We start from the raw sequence: 27,522 nt of genomic DNA, 5'->3' as shown, positions 1-27,522 counted from the left end.
GACCCACACACGGGGACACGGGTCTGGAGCAGCCTAAGGGGAGAAGGCCCGGAGAGCTGTGAAGGTCAAGTCAGGGTCTCCTGCTCAGCTTCCCCCGCATGACCCAGTCTCAGCCCGGACTCTAGCGCACGGTTCCGCAGAGGATGTTCTCCAGGTCTCTAAGGCCTCAGGGAATCCCAGCCCCAGGATGCATCTTCATAACTCCTAGGGGCCTCTGAGGGAGAACAGAGACATGCCAGTTCTCGGGACCAGCATTTCTAAAAATAAAGTGAAAAATCGCAGAGTACACCACATGGGGGGAAGTACTGTTTTTTGTTTGTGTGGTTGGTTGTTTTGTGTGTGAAACTTTTCCACAATGTGCCGGTCACTGTGGTATCCTTATTTCCAGTCGTGGTCAAAAAACTTTCAGCACTTTGCCAGGCAGAGCCATGGACTCGATTAAAACTTTCCAGTGTCTTCCAGAGCTGAGCCAGCAAGACCCAGAGCTCGGCCAAGGTCCTCAGCAGGCAGCAGCCAGTCAGGGCCAGGACCCTGGTGTCCGGCCCCCCGGCCTCTTCACCTGCCACTGCTGCCCATCCGGGAGCGCTCTCTGGAGACAGAAACGATGCTCTGAGGGGCCTGGGGCAGCCAGTTAAGCTGTGTCATCAGGCGGGAACCAGACTTAGAGCAAGGTAGCTTTTGCTGCTTCCAGACAGCACACCCTAATAAGCCTGGGAGTGCCCAGTGCTGGGGAGACGCGCAGGCCCCCACAGGCACTCTGGTGGGTGGGCAGGTAAACGGGCACTCATTTCAGGAGGCCAAGTTGGCGGCATGTCTCAGAATTCAGGGTCCCTAAGCTTGGACTTGGAAATTCCACAGGTAGGAACTTACTTTTTTTTTGAATTGCATTCATGCGCATTTTTAATTCAATTCTCACGATACTCCAGTAGGTGAGTCAGATATTTCCCAGAGACAATGTTAACATGACATATTCAATGACATCCAGAAGCCAGGAGTAGAAATGAGTTGGAATGCTCCTTACCGTGGTGCCCCCAATTCCGTGATTTACGGATATAATTACGGATATAATTTTCAAAACGTAGAAAGACAGAAAAAGCAAAGGGGTTCATCAGAACATTCTTTTTAACAACCTCAAACTTCGAGAGCAATGGAGCCGGAGTCCTTAACAGGAGCCACTGCTGTTCTGGGGAGAATGCGGCACAGCCAGATGAACCACGCTGTGGAAGGAAGCCCTGGAGAGGCTGTAACGGGACAGAATGCGTGCTGCCATCTGCCTGCGAGGGGCGGTGAGGTGTAAACTACCCTGTCAGTGTCTGGAGGAGATAACCATGGCCACCTTCGGGGATATCTGGAGTTTGAGGGAGGGGCCTTGTTATCCCTTTATACCTTTCTATATTGTTCTAGGCATGTTTTACTTCTACAGTTTTTTTTTTAATTGAGAAAAAATGAAGGGGGAAAAACAAAATTAAAGGGAACAAAGGGAAACTGGTGAGAGGGGGTGAGCAAGGACCCTCCCTGCCTAACCTGCCGCAGACTGAGCCCTGGAGAACAGGGTGGGTGTGGCTCAGTTCGCAGGTCCTTGCTCACAGCCCAGAAGTCAGAGCCCCTGCAGAGAAGATACAGCTCCAGTAATCTGAGAAAACCTCCCCCTCCCCACTGAACCCTCTAATTAACCCACAGACTCAGAACAAGTCCTGACCCACAAAACAGTCACGGGTCACACTGGGCCTCACAGGGAAAGGTGGGTGGCTTCTCTGAAGGACCGTAATGCCCCTCCTGTGGATGAAACGAGCAGATTCCTTGAGCCCCTCTCAGCCCTCCCCGCTCCTCTCTGGGGCACCTTGGTTTGTGGAATCCACTGGTGGGTGTGGGTGCCCTCTAGTGGCAGCACCTTGTAGACAGGTACCCTGTAGGTAAGGCAACCTGGGGCACCGCCCACGGCCAGCCCTGCTCTGCAGGCTAAGAGCTTGGAACACTGCACTGAATGTGGCTGGCCAGTTGGGCCCCATGCAAAGGTGCTGGGCTGGGGGCCAGTCAGTCATCCTCTGCTGGCCCGGGCACAGGACCCTGGGCCGTGTCTGCCTTCTTCTAATTTATCTGCCCAGAGGGGCCATTCTTGGGTCGTAGCAGAACCATCTCCCCCCTGGTCAGAGAACCTCTCTTGCCAAGGTCACCAATGACCTCCAACGGTGGGGTCTCATTCTCAGATGATCTGCCCAGGCCACAGTCTCTGACAAGGGGCCAACTCTCTCCCTCCCCCTGGAAATCCTCCCTCTCCTCGGCTTCCAGGACACGGCTCTCCTGGTGTTCCTCTGGCCTCAGGGCTGCTTCTTCTCCTTGAGAAGAGAGGGTCCCAGGGCTCAGTCCTTGCACCTGGTCCCTTGCCTCTGGACTTTAAATACAAACTATACGTCAAGGCGTCTCAAATAACTATGAGCAGCCCAGCCCTCTCCTGTGCCCTCCAGACTCACATATCTAGCTGCTCGCTGACAGCTAGCTCCACGTGGATGTCTAACATCTTGAACTTAACTCGGCCAAAACCTAGCTCCTGCCCTTCCCCCAGACCTCCCCAATCTCCATCCATCCAGTGGATGGGGCCCTGGAGGAATAAACTTTGCCACCTCTATTTCTTTTTTTCTTTGGCCACGCTGTGCGGCATGCGGGATCTTAGTTCCCCAACCAGGATTCGAACCCGGGCCCCCTGCAGTGGAAGCACAGAGTCCTAACCACTGGACCGCTGATCCCTGATTCCTCTGTTTCTCTACCCTTCTACATCCAACCCACTCAGCGGATCCCATCAGCTCTGCCTGCAACGGACACCCAGAATCCAACCTCTTCTGGGAGCCTCCACTGCTACTGCTGCGTGCTGAGCCACGTGCACCTCCTCTCACCCGGAGGGTGAGACCCCAAGTCTTCATCCTGGACCCGAGTCTACTCTCAACACAGCAGCAAGGGGGACCCTCTTACAGGAGAAGTTATAACGCCACCTCATGCTGTGCCCCACACCCTCCAGGGGCTCTGTCTCACTCCAGGTAGACAGCATACTCCTCCCAGCGGCCTGGGGCCCAAAGCCCTCCTGCTGCCCTGCTCCCTCACACTTGTGCCGCTCGGCCTCCTGGCTCTTCCTCAAACTCCTAAGGCTGCTCCCTCAGCCTGGCCTGCTCCTCACCCACACACCTGCCCAACTCAGCCTGCTTCGGGTCTTCCTTCACTGCTCAAATGTCACCTTGGCCTACCCAGAGGGCCTCGCTGAGTACTGCAACCCCTCCTCCAGCCCCGCAACCCTGGTCTTTAGTTTATCACCTACAATAAACAATAGAGGGCTTCCCTGGTGGCGGAGTGGTTAAGAATCCGCCTGCCAATGCAGGGGACACAGGTTCGAGCCCTGGTCCGGGAAAATTCCACATGCCGCACAGCAGCTAAGCCCGTGCGCCACAACTACTGAGCCTGCGCTCTAGAGCCCGCGAGCCACAACTACTGAGCCCGCGAGCCACAACTACTGAAGCCCGCGCGCCTAGAGCCTGTGCTCCGCAACAAGAGAAGCCACCACGATGAGAAGCCCACACACCGCAATGAAGAGTAGCCCCCGCTCACCGCAACTGGAGAAAGCCCGCGTGCAGCAACAAAGACCCAACGCAGCCAAAAATAAATAAATTAAAAAAAAACAAAACAAAACATTCTTGTTCATTGTGTTTATCGTTTTATGGCCCATCTTCTCCCACTAGATTGAGAGCTCCATCATATCAGAGGCTGTCGTCTGTGTTCCCGAAACTCAAAACAGCAAGCAGCACACAGTAGGTGTTCAAAGAATATTTGTGGAATGGATGACACAGTTCATGTGGATGTGCCTTAGGAAAAGAAACATAACCAATGGGGGAAGGGGGAGAGGGACGGAGACTAGGCAAAGAATTATTCTGAATTTTAGTAATCAAGAAGTTTCTGTACGGACTTCCCTGGTGGCGCAGTGGTTAAAACTCCATGCTCCCAAAGCAGGGGGCCCAGGTTCGATCCCTGGTCAGGGAACTAGATCCCACATGCATGCCGCAACTAAGAGTCTGCATGCCACAACTAAGGAGCCCGCGAGCCGCAACTAAGACCCAGTGCAACCAAATAAATAAATAAATATTAAAAAAAAAAAAAGCAACAGGGGGTGATGACTTAAAAAAAAGCAGCTTCTGAACAGTAATTCAGAAATTACTATTAACTGATTTACCATTTAGAATAAGAGGATCAACTTAGGACTTACATTTATGATTCTCATTGTATGGAATTTAAATCTAATACAGAATTTCATTTTAATGAGTTACCTCATTTGATTATTAGTATCCATTCAACTGGATAATTGGATTTTGGGGGGAGAAGTGGGGTGAGAAATGAAACATGAAAACTGACGTAATACATCTACTCCAAAAGCTGAGAATCCCACATTTTCCAAGGCAGTCCTTATTCAAAGAAAAAAAGGCTGAGAAAATGTAGCAAAATGATTATATTTGGCTGACCCATATGAAATTGCTGATATTTGACTATTTTTGACCAAAAAAAAAAAAAAAAAGACAATTTCAATTCATATGGTTTAACCTAACAGTATGGGGAGTTCAGTATGGTTTCTGTTTTCTTTTTTATACTTTCCTAAACAGAAATTCTAAAATTTCCATAATCGATGGTATAATTAGAAAGAAACACATAAGAAAGAAAGAAACTCTTAAAAATACTCTCACACTGCTTTGCTAGGGCTTGGGGCTTCCTCAGCCTTCTAAATTCAAGCACTGCTAGGAAGGGGCAACCTGGCTGTGGGGAAGGGAAGGAGGCACCTTGAAATTGCTGTCCTGAGGTCACCTCTGGGCCACATCTGGCTGCAAGCTTGCCCCCTCCGCCCTGGTCAGCCTTTGTCCAGGTCAGAGAGCTGCACGAGGCCTCTAGAAACCCCCACCGGATCGGCAGATGCAGACAGCAAGCCTGGGCCTCTTTCACAGCCCTCTCCCACCTGGAAGAGTGGGCAAGCAGAGGGAGGACCTGCCTGAGTCCCTCAACAACCCTCCCCCACCTCTTTACCCTTCCACCGGCCCGTTAGCACTCACTGCCCCCGCGCCACCCCGCCCCAGTTCTTCCTTTCCCAGCACTTGGAAGGCTGCGGGCTGTGCCATCGGCTGCCTGGCATCCAGCTCCCTACGGACCAGGACCAGGATGCAGCTCAGCCTGGCCTGCACCGTGATTCACTTCTCTCCACGGGCCCCCCATCCCTCGCCCGGTGCACAGCAGATGCTCCAAACTCTGCTAGAAACATACAGGGAGGTCTCCAGGGGCCCTGGAAAGCCCAGCCCTCCACCGCCCACAAGGCCCATTTTAGCAAACAGCTGTGTCCTCCTCCCCCCCCCCAACCCCCCGGGTAAAAAACCTTTATAGTCTCTCAAAGATCATAAGAAAAACACATTACTAGGTGCTGGGTTTCAAAGTCCACAAGGGCTCGGAGAGGCCCTACTCGCCAGCTCCAGTTGCCTTTTCTCATGGGGAAGATCCAGGGGCCCCAGATCAGACGTGGGATTACCGCCACCCAAGATGGTGTCCTCGGCATCTCTCGCTGGCCTCCCTCGCTGGCCTCCCGGCAGGTCCCACCTCCTGCCATCCCAGGTTCCAAGACTGGCCCTGAGCTCTCAGGCCCCCCCCCCATGGAGAGAGGAGCTGGCCAGGCAGCCAGCTGCCAAGTGCAGACCCATGGCCCAAGACATAGCCTTGGGCCATGGGTCTGCACTTGCAGACAACAGGCACCCTGATTTCCTGGGAATCCCCCTCCTCCGCCTCCCTCTACCCGGCCAGGGCAGGATTAGGCTGATGATTAATCGCGCTGACCTCAGCCAGCAGGAGGAGCCGTGGCCCATCCCAGAAAGAAGCCAGGCGCCAGGGTGACAGAGGCACCAGAGGGGCACAGCACAGCCCTCCCAACTCAGCTCCAAGGGGGTGGGAGAGTTACATGCAAAAAGAATACTGCAGGGCATCCAGAGCAGAGAGGGCCGGCCGGACTGGGGAGGGCCGGGTGGAAGTTGTTTAATAAATAAGCAATTTAAAAGAACAGTGAGAAAAAAATTTTTAATTTTTTTAATTAAAAAAAAAAACACTGAGGAGGTCCTTAATTTTAATATAAATTAAAATATAAGACTGTGGTGACTAAAAGAGTGCAGTACTGGAGAGAACAATGACATTTTTCCGTCATGACCTGGCAGTATGCGTCAAGATGTAAAATGTATGACCTTGGACTCCGTTTCTTTCACTTCTAGGAAAGACCTTAACACAAAGGAAGTGCCCAGGCCATGTGCAAGGTGTGCCCAGGAGGGTCCACCCAGTGTGGTTTATGACACAGTATTGCAGCCACTAAAAAGGCTGATGTAGATATAGATTTATTTTAAAAGGCAGTGGTTCACTGTTTGTGTAAAGCAGAAAGTTACAAAACAGGACAGTAAGAGCGATACTGGTTTCTTTTGCTTTTGCTTGATGTATTTTAAAGTCAACATGTATTACTTTTTAATTTTTACATTTATAATCAGAAAACAGAAGAAGGATGTCTCATTTTGAGGGGGAGAAGCAATACAGTTCATTGCTGACTCACTAGAAGAAAACGCAACAAAAACATTTGGGGTGGTAGAATGAGGGTGACTTTGACTTTTATTTCTTAATCATTTTCCACTTTTCTAAGTTTCTACAGTAAATATATTACTTTTATTTTTATTTTAATTAAAAATACAAGGTACACTTTTCTGCACCTCGCGTGTTGCCCTCAGAGAGGTCACTGGAGCGCAGAGCTGCTCCCCACTCCGCGGCCCGAGAGCTCTGATTGTGGGCACCAGGATGGATCTGGATCTGACCCTCTCCCTTCTGCTGACGGACACATTATTGTTGCCAGGTTTTTTTCTACTGCAAATAATGCTGTAAAGATAATCCCTGTACGTCCACCATTTTCGACCCACGTGAGATACATTTATAGTTGTGGAGTCACAGGTCAAAGGGCAAATTTGATAGAAAACTCCCAATTGCCCTCCCCAGCGTGGGTCCCGGTTTACACTCTCACCCGCAGAAATTATATTGGGCGGTTCTTGACTCACGCCTCCTTGTCCAGATGAGGCTCAATATACAGCAGGTGCCCGACAGGCAAGCTAGCCAATGAATATCACCAATGATAATACCGCATTATAGCAGGTTATGTTTTTGTTTGGTTTTGATATATTTATTTATTTTATTTTTATTTATTTTTGGCTGCATTGGGTCCTCGCTGCTGTGTGCCGGCCCTCTCCAGTTGCGGCGAGTGGGGGCCACTCCTCGCTGCGGTGCGCGGGCCTCTCATTGCGGTGGCCTCTCCCGTTGCGGAGCACGGGCTCTAGGCGCGCGGGCTCAGTAGTTGTGGCTCGCGGGCCCTAGAGCGCAGGCTCAGTAGTTGTGGTGCACGGGCTTAGCTGCTCCATGGCATGTGGGATCTTCCCAGACCAGGGCTCGAACCCGTGTCCCCTGCGTTGGCAGGCGGATTCTTAACCACTGCGCCACCAGGGAAGCCCCAACGGGTTATGTTTTTAAAAGGAAATAAATGAAAATGTAAGGCAAGACAAAAGGTAAAACAGAGTAAAGCAGAAAAAAAAAAAAAGAGTGATAGGAGGACAGCTGCATGGAAAGAAATGGAAATGGAGACACTGGGGCCCACTTGCCAAAACAGACAGGGGTCTGCAGGTAAAAGGGGTTCTAGAGACTGACCAGGAGATCGACCAGCCGAGCCACCCCGAGCAAGACAACAACGCAGCACGGCCCATCCGAGACCTTTCAGAACAGGGTCTCCCAAGGGGGTACTCATCCCTTACACGGTTTCTGTTTATTTTTAATCCGAGATAAATAAGCAACTTTAGCTTTTGTTTCTACACAGACTGACCACGGGTGGGCCTGGACCAGGCCTGCAAGCCAGCCGGTCACCAGTCACCGCAGGTGACCACGGGGCTCCGGATGTCCTGCACACACACACTCACTCATACTCCAGCAGACTGGGAGCAAGTGCAGACAGGGATTTACACACGATGTGGAGTACGCGGGACCAAAGCAAAGCTCGCAAAATGGACAGCTGCTTAACAAGACCCGGGCAAGGAAATCCCAGAATGAAGAGCACAGATGCCAACAAAGGCCAGAGCTGCCCCTCTCACCACCCGCCGCCTCAACCAGCATCGGGGGAAAATCAGTAAGGATGGAGTCAGCGCTGAGTGATTGGCCAAAATGATTCAAAACAAAGAAAACTATGTGAAACACAGACGTCCAGCCACTGTCAGTAATGATGAATCCCAGCACAAGGGTATTTTGTGCCTTGAGAAAGTATATAAAGTATGTGCTAGAGATAATAGGAAGTGATAACTATTAGCAAGACATTTTAAAATAAGTTATTCCATTTTTACTTCTTTAAAATTGTTTTTCTTTGTTTTATAATATATGTATTAGAAAAACAGTACATGTATATAATTTTTGAATGAATGGAGATACAAATTAAAAAAATTTTTTTTCCTAATAGGGTCCACAATCAAAAAAGTTTAAAGAGCTCTGTTTAGAACAGCCTTGGAAAGGTGGCCACACCTTCGCTGTCCCTTTGCACCGTAGACACTTGGGTGTCCCCCCTCAGGGTCTACTTCCCCCCAGGCACTGAGCAGTCAGGGCGAGCACTTTTGGGGGAGGAGGGCAGGGTGCTGTCCCGCCCCTCCCCTCCCCCCATCAGAGCATCTCCTACGACCAACCCCACTCTTCACAGGAGGAAACCCCAGCTCAGAAAGGTCCTGCTCAGAATAGCACTGTGAGGAGGTGAGCAAGCTGGGATTCAGAAATGGGACTTCTCCAAATAGCCTTCTTTTAACCCAAGCGCCCCAGGGGTCAAGCTGTTGATAATGGATGTCGGGGAACCCTAAGACTGTTCTCTAATTCTCAGGACAGGTCTTCACGGCTTTGATTTTTCAGTTAACTAGTAGTCTCTAATTTTTAACCTTTTATGATGGAAAATAAAAGCATATACAAAAGTAGAGGAAATAATATCATTACACCCTTCACCTACCTTAAACAATTAACAACTCTTCTGGCCAGTCCTGTTTCCTCTTTCGCCCCACCCGCTCCACTAGTTTATTATGAAGGAAATCCCAGATCTTATCTGTAAACATCTGTAACTTTTACCCAAGCACTTTGGTGAGTATCTCTAAAAGTTAAGGACCCTTTAAAAAAACAAAACCACAATAGTATCATCACACACATCACACAAACATATAATTCCTTAAGACCACCAACAGTCAGTGCTCTAACTTCCCCAGTTTTCTTGTAATTTCTTTTTTACGTCTAACTAATTTTTACATGGTTTTTTTTCTGATTGTGGTAACAAAAGTAGAAAGAAGGAAATTAAGATCACTTTTAATCCTACTTTCCAAAGATAAGTACTGGTAACTGCTTGTTTTCTTTGGTCTTTTAAAATTAACATATATAGATAAAATATTATAATATATATTTTCTCCACAAATTGGATCATAATGTAAATAGTTTTGTACTCCGTTTTTTAAATACTTTGCATTCTTTGTATTTGCCCATGTCATAGAAATATTTGTAAAAATTGAATGGCCTGATAATATTTCATTGCACACATGTGTACATAATCTCAAGCCCCATTGGGCTCTTAAACTGTGTCCTTCCACTTTTTTTGCCAATATGAAAATCCTTGTAATAAATATATTTGGCTCTATCTCCATGTCCTTAAGATAGATTTCTAGAAGGGGAATACCTGGGTCAAAGGAGAGGGTTTTTTTTTTTTTAAGTTTCTTAAGTTATCTCAGGAGTGAGTTCACACCAAGTGCTGGTGCCTTGGTCCTCAGTGATGTGGAAACCTCTCCTGGAGGACACAGCCAGGGATGGTGCAGAGGGTGGGGAGGAACACAGAGAACTAGAGCTACATTACACAGTGGAAAGAAATAAAGTGGAGAGAAGATGCTGGCCCAGCTGACATGCCTGTGAGGGGAGGAAGGCACCACCAGCCTCCTTTTGACTTTGGACCCTTCCAGCAAACTGCTTCTCTCTCTTTCCACCAGTCCTCTGGTCTCAGGAGCCCCCCTGGCCTTTCCCCGTGGAATCCCAGCTCCTGGCCATCTGGCCTCCCGCCCCAGCCCCCTGCCCCCGAGGAGAAGCCCCTTCCTCACCACTCCCCGCAGGACCGCTCACAGACTCAGCACACTTACTGCCTTTAGAGGCACCTGCTCTTTTGGATCTGTTTGTGCAACCAGCTGATAATCTACGGGCAAATCAACCTAAAAACTGGACCACTGTTAATGAGCCCGCATGTTGCATGTTATTCATGAAGAGACAATAGGAAATTCTCTTAAATGTTAACATCAAGATAACATTAAGTCTGGGACTAGTTTTCTCCTGAACTAACCTAGTAATCCTATCCCCCGTCACAAAAAAAATGGTTTTTTGTTTTGTTTCCATTGGTGAAGCCCAGTTGGTTCCTGGTAATCATACACGTTTCCAAATAATTTGTAAACTATTAAAATCATTCTAGACCTTGATATCAAAATCTGAAGGAGAAAAAAAAAAAAAAAAACCCTAAAGAAGGAGAAAAACTGCAGCAACATTTCCCATGATGTAAGAGGCTTATACTGGTTGTCTGAAGGAGAAGCAGGAAACGGGGAGGGAGAGGGTGAGATAATTACTTGCTATGTTCAAATTTGCTCGCCTAAACTGAAATATTAGTTAAAAGAAGGAAAAAGACTCAATTATTAAGCAATTATTTTTCCTGCCACAACAAACAAACAAACAAAAACCTAACGGGGACACCTTGTAATAATATCTTCCTCAATTGCTTTTTTAATGGCAGAACAAATACTTACAGGCCTATCTCTCTCATGAACGTAGATGCCGAAATTCTAAACAAAGATATTGGCAAATCAAATCCAATGACGCGTAAAAAGAATACATCACGACTAAGTCAGGTTTATTCCAGTTATACAACAAATATTTAAGGATTAACGTTCAAAAATCAATCAGTATAATTCAGAAAAAGGGAGATTAATCATTCAATCATCTCAGCAGATATTTAAATAAGAATGCCCACTGTCACCAGGTCAACATGATCCTATATGTCCTAGGCAGTGAAATAAGGCAAGAACAAGATATAAAATATATAAAGTTTAGCAGTAAATAAATAAAATTGCCATTATTCATAGGCAACATAATTATACGTGTAAAAAAGCCAAAAGAATCTAAAATAAACTATTTGAATTAAATAGTCAGTTTGGCAAGGTCAATGAATTCAGAGTCACTCTACAAAAATTAACTACATTTCTCTATACTTGTGAAGTATAAGAAAGCATATTATCTGGTCTCTGACCCTAGTTCCTGGCACGGAGCTTCAAAAACGCTTGGATTTCCTGAGTGACAGGAGTGTCTTTGTGATGTTAATAAGATGACTCTAGGGAATTCCCTGGCGGTCCAGCGGTTAGGACTCCGTGCCCTCACTGCTGAGGGCCCGGATTCGCTCCCTGGTCGGAGAACTAAGATCCCACAAGTTTCGGGGAGCAGCCAAAAAATAATAATAATAATTTTGATGACTCTAGGTGGGACCCTAGAGAGAGACTGGAGATGGTCACCAGTTAAAACTAAAGAGGGCACAAAAGGCCCTACCTCCAGGGAAGCCAATGACTTAATCAAGCATGCTAAGGAAGTCCTGATGATAAAAACTCTGGATCCCAAAGCTCAGTGGGGCGTCCAGGTTGGTGAATACACCGATGTACCAGGAGGGTGACACACTCTGGCTCCAGAAGGAGAGGGCATGGAAGCTCCCTGTCCCTCAGACAGACCCCATCCTAGGTACATTCTTTAAAATAAAACTGTAATCGTAAGTGTAGCACTTTCCTGAGTTCTGTGAGCCGTTCTAGTGAATTATCAAACCTGAGGGGGAGTCATGAAAACCCCTGAGTGTATAGCCAGTTGGTCAGATGTACACAAGTGGAGGGGTCCCCACTTGAGGCTGGCATCTGAGGTAAGAGCCGTCTCTGGAGGACTGAGCCCTTACACCCATGGGGACTGATGCTAACGCCAGGTGGTTGGCACCAGAACTGAACTGCAATACACCTGGTTGGAACAATCTGCAACAAACAAATGAAAAATAAAATTTTAAAGACACTGCTTAAAATCACCAAATACCTAGCAATAAATCAAGAAAAGAAGTGTAAGACTTCTACACAGAAAATGACTATATTATTGAAAGAAATTAAGAGAGCATGAACTAATGGAGGGGTAAGCATGTTTGTAGATTGGAAGATTCATTACCATAAAGATGTCAAGTCTTCAAATTATCTATAGAGTCAATGCAATTCCATAAAATTCCCAGGCAAAACAGGTTAAGAATAGTCAAGACAATCTTGAAGAACAAAGAACAAAGTATTGGACATTATCAGGTACCAAAGCTTACTGTAAAAGTACTGCAATTATGTCAATGCAGTATTGGAACAAGGAAAAATAAAGAGACCAATGGAAGAGGGTCCAGACCTACATATATACCATGGTTCAGTGAGGAAAGGACAGTCCTTTCAATGAGTTCTACTGAAGTAGTTGGACATCCATATGGATTTTTTAAAAAAAGAATCTTGACCTGTAACACATCAAAAACAAAAGTAAATTCCCAAAGGATTATAGATCTCTAAGGTAAACAATACAGCTTCCAGAAGATAACACAGGATTCTAGCTTCCTGACTTTCATATAGGCAAAGAATCTTAAACAGGGAATCAAAAGCACTAACCACCACAATGGATGATAAGCATATGAGAATGTGCTCAGCATCATTAGTCACGAGGGAAATCTATATTAAAATCACAATGAGATACTACCACACACCTACCTGACGGGTTAACTAAAATAAAATAAAGAGCCAACAATACCAGAGTTGTGAGCATAGGCGTGGAAACAGATACAAGCACTTTGGAAAACTGTCTCCTCTATGCCTATACGATGCCCTAGCATTTCTACTCCCAGGCATATTCCCAACAGAACTGGCTACGTATAGTCACCAGAAGACATGCCAAGAGTGTTCTTAGTGGCATTATTTGTAAGACTCTCAAAGTGGAAACAATCCAAGCGTCCACCAACAGTACCATGGTGGTGTGTTTCTATCATGGAATACTATACAGCAACGAAAAGAGAGTGAACTACAGCTACAAGCAACATGCACGAAGTTCATAACCTTAATGTTGAGCAGAGGGACCCGGACGTAAGAGTATAAACTACACGATTCGCTTATAGAAGTTCAGAAACAGAAAAAATAGACCCATGATGATTTGGGGGGCAGGGGCAGTAACTGGGAGGGTGTGCGGGGGGCTTCTAGGATATTGATAATGTTCTATTTCTTGAGCTCAGAGGTATTTACACAAGGGTGTTCCTCTGCGAAAAACTAGCAAGCTGAATACTTATGATTTAAGCACTTTGCTTCAACAGAAAGTTTACTTTAAAACAAATCTAGGAGCTTCCCTGGTGGCGCAGTGGTTAAGAATCCGCCTGCCAATGCAGTGGACACAGGTTCAAGCCCTGGTCCTGGAAGGTCCCACATGCCGCGGAGCAACTAAGCCCGTGTGCCACAACTACTGAGCCGGCGCTCTAGAGCCCGCGAGCCACAACTACTGAGCCCGCGTGCCACAACTACTGAAATCCACACTCCTAGAGCCCGTGCTCTGCAACACGAGAAGCCACCGCAATGAGAAGCCCGCGCACCGCAACGAAGAGTAGCCCCCGCTCGCCGCAACTAGAGAAAGCCCACGCACAGCAACGAAGACCCAATGCAGCCAAAAATAAATAAATAAAATAAATAAATTTAAAAACATAAAAAATAAAATAAATCTAGGTGGTTGCCGAAAGTGAGAGGTTGGGCAAAACAGGTGAAGGTGGTCAAAAGGTACAAATTTCCAGTTGTAAGTCCTTAAAATGAGGGGTGGGGGGGGCGGGAGATAAATAAGTCCTGGGGATGTAATGTACAGCATGAGCACTATAGTTAATAGTTGATAAATAATATGTACTGTCTATCTGAAAGTTGCTAAGAGAGTAGACCTTAAAAGTTCTCATCACAAGAAAAAAATTTTTGTAACTATGTGTGGTGATGGATGTTAACTAGACTTACCGCAATGACCGCTTCACAACATATACATACAGCAAATCATTTTGTTTTATACCTGAAACTGATATAATGTAATCTGTCAATTGTATCACAATTTTTTAAAATGTAGAACTGACAGTAAATTTTCTAGCCTGGGGTTACTGGAATAGCCCAATCTTCTGGTCTCTTTCTCAATACCTACAACCCCCCTGAGAAGTGACACAGAACAGTAGTCAAGGGCTTGGCCCGTGGAGGGGAGCAGTCTGGGGTGGCCACTTAGCTGTCATGTGGCTGAGAAAGAAAGATTCTCAGCCTCTCTGAGCCTCAGTTCCCTGTCTACAGCGCTTGGAGGATTAATTCAGTATTCAACAAAGGCTAACCATTCATGAAGGCACTTCTTCCTTCTTTAACGATCCCTGCTCTACCCTCTTCCACAGCTTGGGTCTGGGGCATTTCTGGGGAGACTGGGCCTCTTGGGGAGCCTCAGTCCCTTGGATGCCCCTCTTGTTCCTGCTGCTTTTCTATCACAGCCTCTTGCCTCCCTAACTGGGGCACCAGGGAGGACAGGTGACTGGTGGATCCTGAGATGAAAGAACCCACACAGGGGCGCAGCTGGTAAATGTGGCCACGCTCCTTTCCCAGACATCTCCCCAGAGCAGCGACCCACAGACTGTGCTTCTGCAGTGAGACCACAAAGGCGCTGGCCATCAGGACGGCTGCCTGAACTTTTCCCAATTTGCGGGAAACAAATAACTGAATGAGGAGCATCTCCTCAGTTTTAAGTTACTCTTCTGGACATTTTTTTTCTTAAGCTCTGGCTTCTGTTACCCTTAACATACACGCTAGGGTTCAGATAAGATGCCATCTGAATTAGCGTGCAATTATATAGCAGGCTCTTTTGACCTCAATGTATTCATAATTCCAAGAAAGACACCACGCCCAGACAGTGGGGCAGCTGCCACCCAAGCCAGTATGTAAGAACCACCGTGGCCCAAGTGGGTGTCAACACCAACGGGGGTACCTTTTGGATAGTAGTAACAGTAATTTTTAAAACAGCTGACATTTATTGCACGACAACATGGTGTCAGGCGCTGAGTTGAGCCCTGTACGTGCCCTACCTCATTCTGTCCTCCCCACAACCTCCGGGTTGGGTGCTGTCATTCATGTGGATGACCAAATCACCAGCCACCAAAGAGAAATTTCTCTGAGCCCAAAAGTCAGTCACTATTTTAAGCCTTTTACAAAATAAACTCCACTGCACAAGCGTTTGCTTCCTTTTTAAACTTACTCTTGAGCAAGTTTGATGAGAGATGGACGTACATTTAAAGCAGGACTCTAGGGGCTTCCCTGGTGGCGCAGTGGTTGAGAGTCTGCCTGCCGATGCGGGGGACACGGGTTCGAGCCCTGGTCCGGGAGGATCCCACATGCCGCGGAGCAGCTAGGCCCGTGAGCCATAACTACTGAGCCTGCGCGTCTGGAGCCTGTGCTCTGCAACAAGAGAGGCCGCGATAGTGAGAGGCCCGCGCACCGCGATGAAGAGTGGCCCCCGCTCGCCGCAACTAGGGAAAGCCCTCGCACAGAAACGAAGACCCAACACAGCCATAAATAAATAAATAAATAAATAATAATTAAAAAAAAAAAAAAAAAAAAGCAGGACTCTAGGTGATGGTGCATATGTGCGTGTGTGTGTGTGTGTGTGTGTGTGTGTGAGAGAGAGAAAGAGAGAGAGGGAGGGAGGGAGAGGGAGCGCCTGCCTGGAGTGGATAAATGTGTGTGTCTGTCTGCTGGTGGGTGTGGGTAAGAGTGTGTAAAACGATGCCTGAGTGTGTGTGGGATTGAGCCTGCCTGTGTGTGAGTGGGTAGGTGGGTACGTATGTGTGCATGTATGTGCGTGCGTGTGTGGACGTGGGTGTGTGTGGGTGTGGATGTAGGTGTGTGGGTGTGGATGTAAGTGTGGGGTCATGTGTGTGGGTGTGGATGTAGGTGTGGGGTCGTGTGTGTGAGTGTGTGGACGTGGGTGTGGATGTAGGTGTGGGGTCGTGTGTGTGCGTGTGTGGACGTGGGTGTTTGTGGGTGTGGATGCAGGTGTGGGAGTGAGCCTGCCTGTGTGTGAGTGGGTAGGTGGGTGCGTATGTGTGCATGTGTGTGTGTGGGTGTGGATGTAGGTGTGGGGTCGTGTGTGTGAGTGTGTGGACGTGGATGTGTGTGGGTGTGGATGTAGGTGTGGGGTCATGTGTGTGAGTGTGTGGACGTGGGTGTGTGTGGGTGTGGATGTAGGTGTGGGGTCGTGTGTGTGTGTGTGTGGACGTGGGTGTTTGTGGGTGTGGATATATGTGTGCATGTATGTGTGTGCGTGTGTGGACGTGGATGTGTGTGGGTGTAGATGTAGGTGTGGGGTCGTGTGTGTGTGTGTGGACGTGGGTGTTTGTGGGTGTGGATGTAGGTGTGGGGTCGTGTGTGTGCGTGTGTGGACGTGGATGTGTGTGGGTGTGGATGTAGGTGTGGGGTCGTGTGTGTGAGAGTGTGGACGTGGGTGTGTGTGGGTGTGGATGCAGGTGTGGGGTCGTGTGTGTGAGTGTGTGGACGTGGGTGTGTGTGGGTGTGGATGTAGGTGTGGGGTCGTGTGTGGACATGGGTGTGTGTGGGTGTGGATGCAGGTGTGGGGTCGTGTGTGTGAGTGTGTGGACGTGGGTGTGTGTGTGTGTGGACGTGGGTGTGTGTGGGTGTGGATGTAGGTGTGGGAGTGAGCCTGCCTGGGGCGGGGCAGTGGGTGGGGGTGGAAGGCTTCCTTCCAACCAAGGATCCTGGCTGCCAGCTGGCCAGAGACCAGGCGTTCCAGAGAGCCCAGCGAAACCAGTCTTTCGAGAACCCTGCCCAGGTCACGGTAAATAGGCCCTGCAGCAGGGAAGAGACTCTGGCTGTAACCTCTGGGGAATGCTCCAGCAATCCTAGGTTTAACCCCCAACAAAACAGGCTGGCGGCCGCACACCCCAGCCCTCTGGGCTCACCTTGTCAGCCACAGAACGCAGCCCAGCCCTCAGTCTGTGGAAATCCTCCTAGAGGCTCCTCCTAAGAATCCCAGGGGTAAAAAGGGATTTCACTTCTTATCAGAGGAGAAATCTGAAGAACCGATCTAAACTGTGTTCCGAAAAGCAGAGCACAAAATTATACATAGACAGTGACATCAACGTGAAAACACGTACGGGCAGCTAATGAGAGAGGGCATGGCTGTAAAAATGAAAATGATTTTGAGCCTGTTGTCTTGTTACAAGATTTTTTAAACTTTAAAAAAAAAAAAAGATTAAATTTCTAAAAAGTTATCAAAGTAAATTAAAATATTAAAAGTGCTTCTTTCTAAGTCACTGGCTTCTGGATTGTTTGGTTTTGATTTTTGCCTGTTTTCAAAGGTTCTGATAATGATATGTAGGTCTTTTTAATTAACATTAAGGAAAAGAAATTCCATAATAAATGGAACAGGAATAGAGTAAGTAGTCCAGAATCCAGTCTATGAAATGAGCCAGAAGTCCTTTCTGTAGCCACAAAGCCTTTTACAGCTGGATGTCCTGGGATGCTCAGGTGTGATGAGAGGGGTAACCCGAGGTTCAGGACAGGAGAGCAGCCTGTCATAGGGCAGCTGTGCCCAATGGCAGATGGAGGGGCTCGGAGAACAAAGGGAGGGCACTGGATCAAACAGCAGCAACAGCACCAGGAAGCTGCTCCCCGTCCTCTTAGCTGAGGGCCACCTTGGGCACCTCTAGGAAATTCCATAACCCTCACATCCTCCTGGCAAGTTCTGCTGAGAAGCTCAAAACTCCCTAAGGCCAAAGGAAGGCAGAAACAGAGAGCCACCCCTAGGACAGGCAAGGCAAGCTGTGCCTCCCTGCAGGCTGGGCTGAAGGGGCTCCGCTAAAATCAATCACCAAGTCAGCGACAGAAGGGTCCGGTCCACCCTCTCCCTCTAGGCACACTCCCCTCTTAGAGAGTGTCTGATAAACAGGCTTGCGGCCCCTGCCCTCGAGGAGACAGACTGGCAGGAAAACGTCATGCGAGGCACCATTCCTTTCCCTCAAGGACGTCCTAGCTGTTCAGTTACCTGGCTCATCAGCATGACAGCACTACCTCGGGGGACGGGCACACAGCGGTGGCACCTCCCAGCCCCTCTGGAAAGGGCTGAGAGGCGGTCACAATATGCAGAAGCAGTTTCCCCCATAGTTGGCACCAAGGACTGAGAAGCTCATTTCTCACCCTGTGGTCTCGTCCAAGTGCTCCCAGAACAAGAGACACAGACATGAAAAGTGCTGTGTCTATTCCCCCTCGAAGATACAGCTGAAATGTCAGATTTCTACTGACAAGACAAGCAAGGCTCCGGCTTCCGGAGGGTCCCCTGCCCCTTATCCACTTCTCCTGCAGGACACAGGAGAAGTGTGGTTTTGTGTTTCTGTGCACTGTTTTCAATATTAAACATCTGACCAATACCTCCTGCCCTGACCAGAGGAGTCCAGGAAAACTCTAGAGCTGGTCTTTTGAATTAGAAATACAAGACTTTTGACAAGTAAAGATCTAAGACGCTCTTATTAGGGCCTGGCCGTAAGGCAGAGCCTTCCAGTACACAAATAAGAGCTTGAGGAAGAGATCTGTAAATAGAAGATGGGTGAGGTGCTCTCAGCTCTGGCTCGCCTATGGAAGCTGGCCCACGGGCTGCACATGCACCGCACTGAAGAGAAAGTGAGCGGCAGGCTGGCCAGTGTGTTGTCAGTTGCCCTGCTGGCATCTCTGCCCCGACAGGCAGCTTCTGTCACTCACTCAGATATACTTGCCCCCGGGGAAGCTTCTTGAGATCAGATCACCAGCTCAGTTCAAGAGTGTTTCCAGGTGGAGCTGTCCGAGATCAGGTGTAGAGCTGCCTTCACTCTCCACTCTGGAGGCCGCCCTCTCCCAGAACCTCGGGACCACTGTCCCATCCCACAGCTGGGCTCAGCACTCGCCCTATGCGACCTCCCCAGGAGGCTCCCCAAACCAGGCCTGCGTGGCTCTTTCTCATCTCGCCAGGGAGCCGCTTCGGCCGGGCTTCTCCACGCCTCCCACGCTCTGCCTGCTCTCAGTTGGGTCCCAAACCTTTCAGCCCGGTCCCCGCCTCACTCCCGAGCCCCACGTGGCACTTCCCTGCATACCTGCCTGGATGGACTGCACCCTCGTGCTGCTTGGGGTGGTCCAGGGCCAGCAGCACGGGCATCATCTGAGAGCTTGTCAGAAAGGCAGACCCTTGGGCCGCACCCCAAACCCACTGAGTTCTCATCTGCGTTTGAACAGAATACCTAGGCAGTCGGACATTCGCTGAAGCCCCAGATGCTCCGGTGCACACAATGCTGGGCACAGAAGTCTGATAAAGGGTCACACCGTTATTATTTAGCACCACCCCTCCCTCCGCCCTCACCAAACTGGCTCTGCTCCCTCCTCTGCCCACTCCCGTCAAATGACAACATCATCAACTTGAATCCCAGGCAAAAACCTCAGATGTTCACAACTACTTCCCACCCAGACTCCAACATCTCCGTAATAATCACTGGGCCCTGTCATTCTGACTGCAGAAGCGTCTGGAGGCCTAGGCCTTCCCGGGTCCCACCGTGCCTACCTGTCTCCCTGGTAGACAGCGGCTGCTGTGAACAGGGCTGTGTTAGTCCTCTGACTCCCAATAGCTAGCACACCGTCTGACACACAGGCTTCCAAAAGTTAGATGTTTGTTGAACAAATGAAAAGAACAAGCAGGTGGAGGGAAATAAGATACTTAAGGTGCGCCAGACGGTAGGAACCCAAAGCAAATGCAAAAATTATGCAGTGTTCTTTCCAGCCTGTATAAAGTTGTTTCAGGAATAATATTAAGCAGGTGGGGAAAATGTGACGTGACATAGCTGGAAATATGGGAGGAGTTTTCGATGAAATTATTTCTAGCTTTTTCCCTCCAAAGTATAACTCACTAACTGTCTATGAGGAGCAGTAATAGGTGCAAGGTTACCCCAGGGGTCAGTGACCAATGACTAAAGAAGAGCTGAATCCCTGGGAGGGGCAGGAATGCCCCGGAGGGAGGGGGAGGGAGGGGCACAGCGGAAGCTGGAGGGTGGGTTTCAATGAGGGGCGGAGCTTCCAAACTCTCAAGTGGAGAGTTCATTCATTACTGTGCTTCCAGAGTCTGGGGGAGCAACTGTGGTGAAGGAAAAACACAGCAGGGCCAGGAGCAGCCCAGGGAAGCTTCGTTTTAAGATTTTGAGCTGTAGCCAAACTCAACCAAAACGCCCAGTACTGCGAACATTCTAGGCGAGGTTTAAGTGGAAGGACCAAGGTTCAAATTGCAGGAGCCTCTCAGTGGCCTCACAGCTCTCACCAATTAGCGGGTCTTACTCCTGAGGGCCTGCAGCACCAGGCATCCTGTCTGGCACATAGCACGGGGTTCAGTAAACGGTGACAGCTGCCTTGAGTTGGAAGGCAGAAGCGGCTGGGAAGCTGTCACCTCGTTGCTTTGGTCCCTAGGCGAAGCTCAGCGCCCCCAGGCCTGCAATGACTCTGAGCCTGTCTCTAAGTGTGTAGGAGCATATTCATGACTCTCACTAATGAGTGAAGCCATGTCAGCTCTTGATGGTCAAAGACCGCTTATTCACCGAGAAACTGAGGCACAGGGAAGGAGAACAAGACTCTACACTCTGCTTCTCAGTCCCTGACCTGAACCTCTGATACATGTGTCACTGCAGGAGCACCTCCTGGCTTTCTTGGGGCAGCTGGAAATGTCAAGTCCCTGGATAACAGCACAACACACCCATTTTTCTTTATCCCTTATCAGCTCGTCAAAATTCTAACACTTCTGGAATGTGGATAATTCTCTCTCAAACCTGACAGGTCATTCGTTCTTTCAGTGACTTTTTATTGAGGTCTTACTATGTGCCAAGAACCATGTTACGTGCCAGGGATATATTGGTGAACAGAACTTAGAGCCCTGCCCTTTGGAACTTACATTCTAGTGGGAGGAGACAGACAATAAAAAACAAAGTAAACTCGTAAATTGTACAGTTGTTAGAAAGTGATATGAGAAAAAGAAAAATGAGCACAGGGTAGGTCTGGGTAGATCAGGAAGGTCAGGGTGGGAAGGGGGTTACAGTTTTAACAAGGGTGACAGGAAGGCCTCACTGAGAACGTGAAGTTGAAGCAGACCTGAGGGAGGGGAGAGTAAGCCATGCAAAGTCTGGGAAGAACATTCCAGCCTGAGGGAACAGCCAGGGCAAAGGCTCTAGGGTGGGAGTGTCCTCAAGGCCAGCAAGGCCAGCAGGGCTTGCCAGAGAGAGCCATTCGCTTGTAGCTCATTCATTGTTTAACAAACACTTACTGTTAATTTCTTCCCTAGCAAGTGAGTGGAGAAAACACTAATAAGGCATGATCCCAACCCTCAAGGATCTTATAATGCTGGTGGGTAAGGTGGAGATAAAATGACCTTAAAAGAGGATTACACCCGCAGCGGAAAGACTCTGGCAGAATTCAGGACCCTCACCCAACTTGGAGGTGCCAAAGGGTCCCCTGAAGCACAGAAAAGACCCTTGGCTAGACTAGGCAGGCACCCTGGCCCCGATTTTGGTGCTGCTGACAATGCTGGCTGTGTTAGCCTGGCTTGTTGGTTTTTCTTAGCTAAAAAAGAAGCCTTCCAAACACCAGATTTGTAAAGAAAATCCTTTAAGTTGCAGATGTACACTAAGCGTTTGCCGCGTCCTGGAGGGCCTTAGACTGAAAAGGTAGATGCCAGATGGAAAGATCTGGCAGAGGTCACACTGCGGGGAGCCCAGCATGGCAACGAGGTAAGACTGGGAACAAGGAAGTGATGGTGTAACACCCTGGGTACATTCACTCGGGGTGACCATCCATCACACTCGCATCTCCAGGGCCTCACACTGCACAGGGCAGACTGTGCCTGTGTTTCCATGGAATTACCAGCACCCCCTCTAGGCCTCAGTCTCAAGCTGCAAGCCTGTTAAGGAGAGTCCAGTGGACTAAAATGTGCATCTGCAGAGCCCCACTCAGCAGCGCTCTGGCCTGAGAGATGCTAGCTCTGTTTCCTCAGCTTCAGGAAACGGTACTTTTTTTTTTTTTTTTTTTTTTTTAAGATGAGTCCAAAGGTGGCCCTGCCAAGACCCAGGAAGCTCCCACCCTGCTGATCAGGGTGGGAAGAAGCCTGACCAAGCCAATCCATACAGGTTGGATCCAGATGCGGGCTGAATGATGCAAACGTGCTTGTCGGGTGTGTCACCAGCAACAGTCCCAAAGACCATCGAGGTGGTAAGGAGGAAGCTGCCCTGGTGAGTCCTAACCCGGTTCCTGACCAAGCAACATGGGAGAGGTCCTCTGGGCCTAGAGGCTGCAGGGTGGGGTGGGGCACAAATCCTCAGTGCTCTTCTGTTCAGACTCTGAAGCTCCCCCCAGGCTGTGCCGTCACCACCGTTCCCTCTGCAGTGAGACAAACCTTACTGGGCTGTCTCCCACTCAAGTCCTCCTCAGCTCTGACGCTGAGATTCAGTCTGTCAAACTGAAAAAGGGAAGGTACCTGGCCCTGACCCTGACCCCAGCATCCTTGCCAGGCCAGCTCCTCCCAAACGCACTCCATCACCCACTGACCCAAGCCAGTTCAAGCTCTCCTCCACTCTCGGTTCCAGAAATGACTGAAAAGGGTCTGGGCTCTTGCTCCCAGCTAGAAGCTAGAAGGCCTCAGCCAGAGGGAGTTCCACCTACGGGAAACAAAGCAAAGTCCCCAGGTTTAGGATAAGGTCCCTCTCCCTCTTCCCCCATTCCTTTATAGAGAGCTTCCCTTTCTGCCTCCTCTCTCCCTTTGGCCTAGGAGGGTTTTACTCCATAATTGGTTTGTTTACGGTCACTCTGAAGGCTTCGGAGTGGCAGAGGTAGGAGAAAAGTTTTGTTGGAAGTAAGGAAAGGGGTGTGCGCCCTGAGCTCTGAGGCTGGTGAGTAAACCCTCCGAGTGTCTCTCTAACTACCTGAAAATTGGCCAAGAACCCGTGTGAGAAAAAAACACAAGGCAATGCAAGGCCTGCTGAAGATTCCCAGCACACCACAGGAGGGAAGCTTATGTTTGACGCCTGGGAAAGACAGAACAATAACCAAAACTTAATCGGCTTGCTTCTACTGAATAGTCGAAAGCGTTACTTGGCATTGTTCTGAGCGGGGAGCCAACTAGAGCCCTCCCAATTCGGCTTCTGTGGGCCAGGAGCTCCAGTGACACTGTTCCCCTGCTCCAAAACCTTCCATAGCTCCAAGCTTCCAGCAGGCTGACTGCCCTGACTTTCAGGCTCTTCCTGAGGCCCCAGATGACTCAGTCTCTCCCCCACTGACCAGTGATCAGCAGAGCCTGTATCCATAGGAACAGGACCACCTGCTGGGCCACAAGCACATCCTTTGCTCCCCAGCTCAGCTTCTCTGCTCGAGGTGTTCCCTCTGCCTCAAGTACCAAGTCTCCCCACCTCTCAAGGCTCTCCTCAAATGTTCCCTCCCCTGTGAAGGTTTTCCCAGTTCCCCGGCCCCTTCCCCACCCGACCCCTTCCCCACCCGACCCCAGTGAGACGTGCTGGCTCCGGTTCCTTGCCCTAATCTCCATGCCCTGGTGTTGGCCTCTTTTGAGGCATTAGCTTCCCTCTGTCTGGCTCCCATGTGGGTGAGTGTGTCTTGCTCTGCTTTGATTCACCTGAAGCACAAAGCACAGCTCCTGGCAGACAGCAGATGCTTAAGAACTGTTTCTGCTGCCCTGAGTACCGTTCACCTCAGAGGCATAGGAGGTGCTGAGCAAAGGGACACAGAGTCACGCGAATGGAACGCTAAGATCAGCAGACACAAACCAGGCAAGGATACGCACGACACCACAAAGAGTGAAGCGGGAGCTGCATCAGGCCTTACCCTTCTTGAACTCCTCCAGCATGGCATCCAGCTTGGTATCGTGGAAGACGAAGTGCACCGGGTGGTTGTAGAAGCGGGTGATGGTCTTGAGGGGGGTGCAGTCATCGGGGTCCACGAAGGCCAAGTCTTTGACGTAGAGAATATCTACGATGTTGGACTGCTCATCTTCATACACGGGGATGCGCGTGTAGCCGCTTTCCATAATCTCCGACATGGTGTTGAAGTCCAGGATGGCATCGCTCCGGATCATGAAGCAGTCCTGGAGCTGGGTCATGATATCCTCCACAGTTTTGGTCCGGAGTTCCAGGGCACCCTGGATCATGTTCAGCTCCTCTTTCACGAGGTCATTATAGGGCTCCGTCACCTTCAACATCTCCATCAGCTTCTCCCGATTGTAAACGGTGCGGATCTCCTGACCCAGGAAAAAGTCCAGGAGCTTGCTGATGGGGAAACTGAGGGGGAAGGTGAGTAGCATAAAGAATTTGGTGAGAATGATAGTGTTGGCGCCCACAGCCAGCCCATGTCGGGAGCACAGGGCCTGAGGCACAATCTCCCCAAAGATGACAATGCCAATGGTGGAGAAGGCCACGGCCACCAGCCCAGAGCCGATGAGGTTATCTACAAGGATGGTGAGGGAGGTGTTGACCAGCACGTTTCCCAGGAGCAGGGAGCAGAGCAAGTAGTTGCCCTTGCGTCGGATGGGCTCGATCTTGCGGGCATAGCGCCTCTCCTTCTGAGTGCCACAGTTTTGCACGATGCGCAACTCCATGGGGTCCAGGGCCATAAGCCCCAGATTGAGGCCAGAAAATATGCCCGACAGCACTAACAGCACCAAAATGAGGAGGATGTGCAGCCACAGGGGCAGGAACCTCCCACCCTCCTCCACCATGAAGAGCAGCGAGTCCTTGTCCGTCCACTTCTGCCAGGGTCCGTCCACGCCGGCCCGGGTGCACAGCGCATACAGCTTCATGTTCTCGCTCCTCCGGAGGAACTTGGTGAGCACCACCAGCATCCCGGACGTGTCCCCGCGGCTCACGTTGACCAGCTTCTGGACGACCAGGTCCTTGGTGAGCTCGGGGCAGCTGGTGGAGTTGTGGATGGTCTCGGCGTTGTCCACCTCGGTGAAGGAGATCAGGTTGTTGGAGAAGGAGCCCAGCCTCTGGCCGTACAGCCTCAGGTTCACCGTGCTGCCCTCGGACACGAAGATGATGCCATCCGAGTTTATCCCACACGATTTGTTGCAGCTCGCCAGCCTCATGCCCAGGATCGCGCTCCGCTGGGGGTCGCCCTGGCCGCGGGCCCCCCGCGCCCACAGCAGCACCAGCAGCACCGGCGCCACCAGGAGGAGGCGCCCTCGGGCCGGCCCGCCGCCCGGGCGCCCGCCCCCGCCGACCGGCGCCATGTTGCTCCGGCTCGGCAGCCGCCGCTCCCCGCGCCCCTCCGCGCAGCCCCTCTCACGCCGCCGCTCCTGCCGCTCCGCCGCCGCCGAGCCAACTGCCCGGGCCGCCGGCCTGACGTCAGGTCAGCGCCCCGCCCGCCACGCCACGCCCCTCATTTGCATGGGAGGCCCCGCCCCCTGGCGCGCGGCTCCAGTGCCCTCCCTTAAGGAGGTCCGGCATTTAAGGTGGTGCGGCGTGGGAGCGCGGGAGCCTCGGGCGAGCGCACGCCCCGCCTTTCTCCTCGCACGCCTTTCCGCTCTCTCGGCTGGTTCCTCTTTTCTCCTCCCCGACCTGCTCTCTCGACCACGTAGTTCCTCTTCCGCAGCCCAGCCTGGGCTCGGTTGCTGGGCTCCTTCCCCTTCCCCAGAAATCTGCAGCTCGGGGCGGTGGCCCTTCTCTGCAAGAACCTCTCGGAAGCTGCACCGCGTTGTGCTCGGGCGAGAAAATTGATTTTCTGCTATGAAAAAAGAAAAGGAGAACCTGAGGGCATAGGCCTGAGGGAGGTCTTCAAGTTCACCGGCATCGTTCTGGCACTCCCGGGGGTTTTGCCCACCTTGTCCCAAGACCAGAAGTGGGTTCCCCAAGCCCAGGCCCGAGGTCTCCTTCGGGGGCCAGTGGAGGGAAAATCTGGGGAACTGGAGCTGTAGGATGTACCCGCAGATAGAAGGGCCAGGGTCTGACCTGGGCTCATCTCCTGTCGTTTCCATTTAGGACACAAATATTGAGCATCTACTACGGTCACTTGTTCCAGGCTCAAACAGTACAGCAGTGAATGAGCCAAAGTTCCTGCCCCCTGGAGTTTGCAGTCTAGGATAGAAAACCAACCGGCAATAAACAAATGCATACATAATATTTTTTTAATCTTCCCAACAGCCCTAAGAGGTAGTGTTATTATTTCCATATTACAGATGAAGAAATTGAGTCTAGGCACAAATCAGAGTTCCCCCAGACTGTTATCTTAAGAGCAGGCCTGTGTGACTTTGGGTAAGGCAAGTTGGAATGTCTCTCAGCCCCATTTTCTTCATCTGTAAAATGGGGATAAGAATGATAACACAGCACTATTTCACTAAGCTTGTGGGAACAGCTGGCCTAGGCATTGAACAGGACAGAACAACTCTGTGAATGTTCTTTGACTATGCAGCTGTTGTTGTTATTGTTGTTGCTGTTATTATCTGCCCTGCTGGGACCAAACCCCTAACCCCAAATTGTGGTGACTGACCCTGGGGCAGCTGCATGTGGAAACAAGCTGAGACGCTCAGCGCCAGGCCCAGCCCTGAAATGACTGCTTCCTGGGCAGCCCTACCTCGATGTCAGTAGGCAACTATGAATTGAGCACCAAGCACTCAGGATGTGGGGGGAAAGACCAACCGCAGCTGCCATCCAGTTAGGGAGAAGGAGAGAGACAGACAAACATCCTTATAATTGCAGAGGTGTGCTGACAGGAGGATCAGGTACCAGGTTGACCACTGGGTCGTGGAGCAAGTTTTTTCCCAGCCCTGGAGACACAGAATCCACTCTCTCCCTGCACAATCACTTATGTTTATTTTTATTACGGTATACTGTTTGCCAATAAAAGCAACAATCAATACCAGCCGGAAGGAGACTAAACAGAGAGGAACAATAATATAGTGTTTTAGGAGGAGGCATGGTGGCAGAGGCCTGATGCAACTAAGCCTTGTTAGCAGGGGTAGAGGGTGCTGTGTGCTAGGCCAGCCTGAAGCGACCCCTTGCAGGTGCCTCACTTCATATTCCATAGTGAGTGTCCAGCCTGCCAGTTTTCCAGAAAACAGGAGCCTCAGATGGGCACTGGCCAACACAGAATAAAAGCAGAGGGCTTCCCTGGTGGCGCAGTGGTTAAGAATCTGCCTGCCAATGCAAGGGACACAGGTTCGTGCCCTGGCCTGGGAAGACCCCACATGCCGCGGAGCAACTAAGCCCGTGCACCACAACCACTGAGCCCACATGCCACAACTACTGAAGCCTGCGTGCCTAGAGCCCGTGCTCTACAACAAGAGAAG

At 50.1% G+C, this 27,522-nt stretch overlaps 1 protein-coding gene across 2 annotated transcripts in view; it reads right to left on the bottom strand.

Annotated features, from left to right (window-relative positions):
- The window catches only part of CNNM4 (cyclin and CBS domain divalent metal cation transport mediator 4), a 36,174-nt gene extending 10,635 nt beyond the window's left edge, over nucleotides 1-25,539 (bottom strand). For both annotated transcript variants that reach the window (XM_061210934.1, XM_061210935.1), the window contains exon 1: nucleotides 24,066-25,539. In XM_061210934.1, coding sequence (XP_061066917.1) covers nucleotides 24,066-25,467 — 1,402 coding nt within the window. In that variant the 5' untranslated portion in view covers nucleotides 25,468-25,539. The remainder of the gene's footprint in view (nucleotides 1-24,065) is intronic.
- Nucleotides 25,540-27,522: the final 1,983 nt, after the last annotated feature.

Source organism: Eubalaena glacialis, chromosome 14 (assembly GCF_028564815.1).
Source record: "Eubalaena glacialis isolate mEubGla1 chromosome 14, mEubGla1.1.hap2.+ XY, whole genome shotgun sequence".
Classification (NCBI taxonomy): domain Eukaryota; kingdom Metazoa; phylum Chordata; class Mammalia; order Artiodactyla; family Balaenidae; genus Eubalaena; species Eubalaena glacialis.
The sequence above is the reverse complement of the archived record's forward strand: the minus strand, read 5'-3'. Positions and strand labels throughout refer to the sequence as shown.